A 4192-nucleotide genomic window follows, 5' to 3' on the forward strand; every position below is an offset into this window, starting at 1 on the left:
TTTTTTTTTTTAAGATGTGCTTATTATTAAATGGCAGGGTGTTTTATTAAGTGAGTCATTTAGAGTGCTTTAATGCCCTTTTGTGCATGCGCTGTACTTTGAGATGCACATTGAGAAAAGAAATTAAAATTGCATTTTTAAAATGTTAAATGTGAGGGCTGTTTTTGAGTAATGTGATGAAGTGTTGAATTTTTGAGCTCTGTAACTTCACCCAAATAGGTCAGAACTCATAATCCAAATTGTCTTAAATAACAAGTAAAACAGCTCAGTTTTCAACCCAGGAGATTTAAAGCAGATTCTTGCAGACTTTGTTTTTTTGTTGTTACTGTTCTGTGTCTCAATAATGGCTGTAGAGATTGCACAGTAGCCTTTATTTTCATATCCTTTTCCAGGCATGTTACCTGGTTTAACCTTTCTTGCTGAGGTGGCTTCCCCTTGGATATATTGCTCATGTCTTAGACTTCACTGAAAACCAGGTTTTTTGCTCAACATTGTTATCTGGTAGATTTTATCAGTTGTGGCTAATCCTTTCTCTCTCTCCCAGGTGTTTATGCACTGGATAGCATCATGCAAAGCTGGTTTACACTTTTCACTCCAACAGAAGCCACTAGTATTGTTGCTACAACAGTGATGTCCAACAGCACCATTGTCCGTCTGCATTTGGACTGCCATCAGCAGGAGAAGCTGGCCGGCAGTGCTAGGACGCTTGCTCTACAGTGTGCCATGAAGGATCCTCAAAACTGTGCCCTCTCTGCACTGACCTTATGTGAAAAGGATCACATAGCTTTTGAGACCGCTTACCAAATCGTTCTAGATGCTGCTACAACCGGCATGAGCTACTCGCAGCTTTTTACTATAGCACGATACATGGAGCACCGTGGTTACCCCATGCGGGCCTACAAGCTGGCCACTTTGGCCATGACGCATCTCAACCTGAGTTACAATCAGGACACACACCCTGCCATTAATGACGTTCTGTGGGCTTGTGCGCTCAGCCACTCCCTTGGGAAAAATGAGCTAGCAGCTATAATACCTCTGGTGGTCAAAAGTGTCAAATGTGCAACAGTACTGTCAGACATTTTGCGTAGGTGTACTTTGACCACTCCTGGCATGGTGGGACTTCACGGAAGGAGGAACTCTGGTAAGCTCATGTCACTGGACAAAGCCCCTTTGAGGCAACTCTTGGATGCCACGATCGGAGCCTACATTAACACAACTCATTCACGTCTCACTCACATCAGCCCTCGACACTATAGCGAGTTTATAGAGTTCCTCAGCAAGGCCCGAGAGACCTTCCTAATGGCTCATGATGGACACATCCAGTTTACACAGTTTATTGACAACCTAAAACAAATCTACAAAGGCAAAAAGAAACTGATGATGTTGGTTCGTGAGCGGTTTGGTTGACGCAACTGTGTGAATGGGGGGTGGGGGGAGGGAAGGGGTGGTTTGTTTTTACTTGAGCCTGCCTTTGTATCCTTTTTAACTTAAAGAAACAGAGCCACACCGGTATTATATGTGTATAGTTATATTGAGTTTGCAAACTAAACTGTCATGTTGTGAAAGTTTGTGTGTTTAATTTTTTTTTTTCCTTTTTTCTGTTTTGTATGAGAGAGAGGTTAAAAAAGGTTTGGTTTACACTGAGTATATGTTGTCAAGTGGCAAAAGCCCACATTGCTCTCCTGTTCTTTCTGTATACGTTCACAGCCTCAAAAACAAACATATATTGCAATGGCTTTAAAAACCAAACAAAACACCTCCATCCTGTGATAAGTACCTCGAATGGATTCAGCTTTACTCCTTTGTAACTCATCCTTACATTTCAGCATATTTAAACAAACCAACAAATGAAATACTAATAGTTAAAAGGCTGACCACGTGGCTTTGCAGTGCTGTTCATCCAGAAGCATGGCACACAATGCTTGTGCATGTGGAAACTTAGCGACTGTCAACATACATTCTCAGGGATTTATCAAAAAAAATTAAAAAAAGAATGAGAGCATTTATTGTACTGTATATATATTATAGTATATGTCTGAATATTGAAAAATATAACATTAACTAATTTATAAAAAAAATCTATGTAATGCAAAATACTTGAAGCTGCAGTAGCTTGGTTTTAAACAAAAAAGAAAACCTATCAGAAGGACTAAAGTGCGCCTTGCTTCAGGGTTGGCTCAGGTGGTGAACTATATGCTGGGCATCTATGCAGAGCCACCTTTTGGATTGCATGGTTGGACTGATACCTATTGGGGGAAATTTTATATATATATATTTATACAACCTGTGTATACATATATATGTATACACACATACACACATGCTTGTAACAGGCACTATAGTAAAGAGGGACAACAAAAAATACACAGCCAGAGCAGCAAGCCTTAGCATTAAGAATACAGTATGCCAGAATCGGGGTTTGTGCCTCCTAGCCTAGAAAACTTAAAGAAATATCCTTTTTGACACAAAACGCAAATTGTTTTCCAAAATGATTGACATGATACATTACGCCTTTGCAGTGAGCTAATAATAAGCTAACCTTTGTGCACAAATAACATATATATATATTATATATATATATTCTGCATAGGTATTTTGACTTTGTGCAGGACAGAAAGTTGTGTAGGTATGACTGTTCTACTTTTCAGTTTGTTTTTTTAATATATTTTATTTTCTCTAGAATTACTCAAACAAAAGCAGCCTTCTATCTTGCCTTGTCTTAATGCTTTAAAATAACCAAACTGGAGATCTAACTACCAAACTGTTCATTATATTATTAAATACCAACTTTGGTTACAGTATAGTGTCTTTACTTTAGCTGATGGTTCTGTATCCTTGTGCTTTTTAAAGCAGTTTTTATGTTTTGGTGCAAAAGTTGTCCAGTGTCTCTTGTTCCCTTCATTAGAGAACATGCTAGAGGTATGTTTGTAGGTATTTTTGTTTAGAAAAACTATTTCATGCTCTCCATTTTATTTATTATAATAGATAAAAAGGTTGTACTTCATCACCCATGTAAACATGCTCATGAAGTTGAAAGTAATTAAGATTTGATACACTGATATCAATTTATTTATGTAACTAAATCACTGTTTTATAAACTTGTTAATGATCAACAATTTTTTTGTTTTGATTAAAATTAGTTTTTTGAAAGTTGATTCTGCCTCCTTTATGGTGTCTGTTACTGGAGTGGAATTGTGCATGGATATTTCATAGATCTTAAATACCCAACTTTCTCCTTTGTGTGTTATGATAGTGAGTAATGTGACCACCAAGATCTGGAAAGAACTGTTCTGTTTTGTTTTGTTTTCTCAGAAATCTACTGAGAACTGGCAGTATTCAAAATTGTGCCAGCTCCTATGCAAAAGATGGAAGAAGACCTAGCACTTCAGAGGAAAGACCAAGTGCTGCTTGCAACTGAAGATGCCTGGTCTGTACGATAGACAGTAAGCCTTGACATGCGGCCCTGGCGGATGGTAGAGTGTGTGGAAGCATTACTCTCACTGAATGGATTAGTTAGGTGGACACGGGAGTTGAGATGTACTGCAAATATATATAATAAGGACAGTTCTTGCTGTTCTTTGACTTTTCTGAAGTATTTTTTGTATTCTGACCTGTGCAGCCCAGTCCACCTGGCATGGAGTTCTTGCTGAGCTGCTGACATCCAACACTTCTGCCTTTTTGGAGCCCTTGTTCTGGAGGATTTGTGACATTTTTTCCAGCCTTCAGTGAACATTGGGATGTGGCATGGTTGAAAATTGAAGAGGAGCTCTCCGTTTCTCTAGGAACTTTTTTGTATGAGGAATGTTACGTGATGCCATATTTGACCATGTGATCTCAAAATCTTCACTTTCTTTTTTAGTACCTTCAGCAGAAAGGAGAATTAGCATGCAGCAAACAACTATCAGAGATGCCAATGCACCCATAACTTTTGACAGTGAGGCTTGTGTCACTAGAATATTGCAGAGGGAAAGGTCTGAACTGTTTTACAACTTTTGATATGAAATGCGAACCTTTACTAAGCCCTGCTTATGGCTGAGTTGTCATGACTTGGTAGTACTAAAGTTCTGCAGCCTCTGCAACTTTTTTCCCTTCCAAGCATTCAGTCCTCACTATTTTTCCCCGGTTACCTTGTTACAGATGAGTGTCCTATTACAGACAATAAGGAACAAGGGGGAGACCCTATTCTGTTACA

At 38.7% G+C, this 4192-nt stretch overlaps 1 protein-coding gene across 1 annotated transcript in view; it reads left to right on the forward strand.

Moving 5' to 3' along the window:
* Positions 1-3155, forward strand: part of ZSWIM6 (zinc finger SWIM-type containing 6) — a 49891-nt gene extending 46736 nt beyond the window's left edge. The window contains exon 13 of the mRNA XM_085322406.1: positions 545-3155. Coding sequence (XP_085178532.1) covers positions 545-1407 — 863 coding nt within the window. The 3' untranslated portion in view covers positions 1408-3155. The remainder of the gene's footprint in view (positions 1-544) is intronic.
* Positions 3156-4192: the final 1037 nt, after the last annotated feature.

This window comes from Rhea americana, unplaced genomic scaffold, assembly GCF_003343005.1.
Source record: "Rhea americana isolate MKP2758 unplaced genomic scaffold, rheAme1 scaffold_77, whole genome shotgun sequence".
Taxonomy (NCBI): Eukaryota; Metazoa; Chordata; class Aves; order Rheiformes; family Rheidae; genus Rhea; species Rhea americana.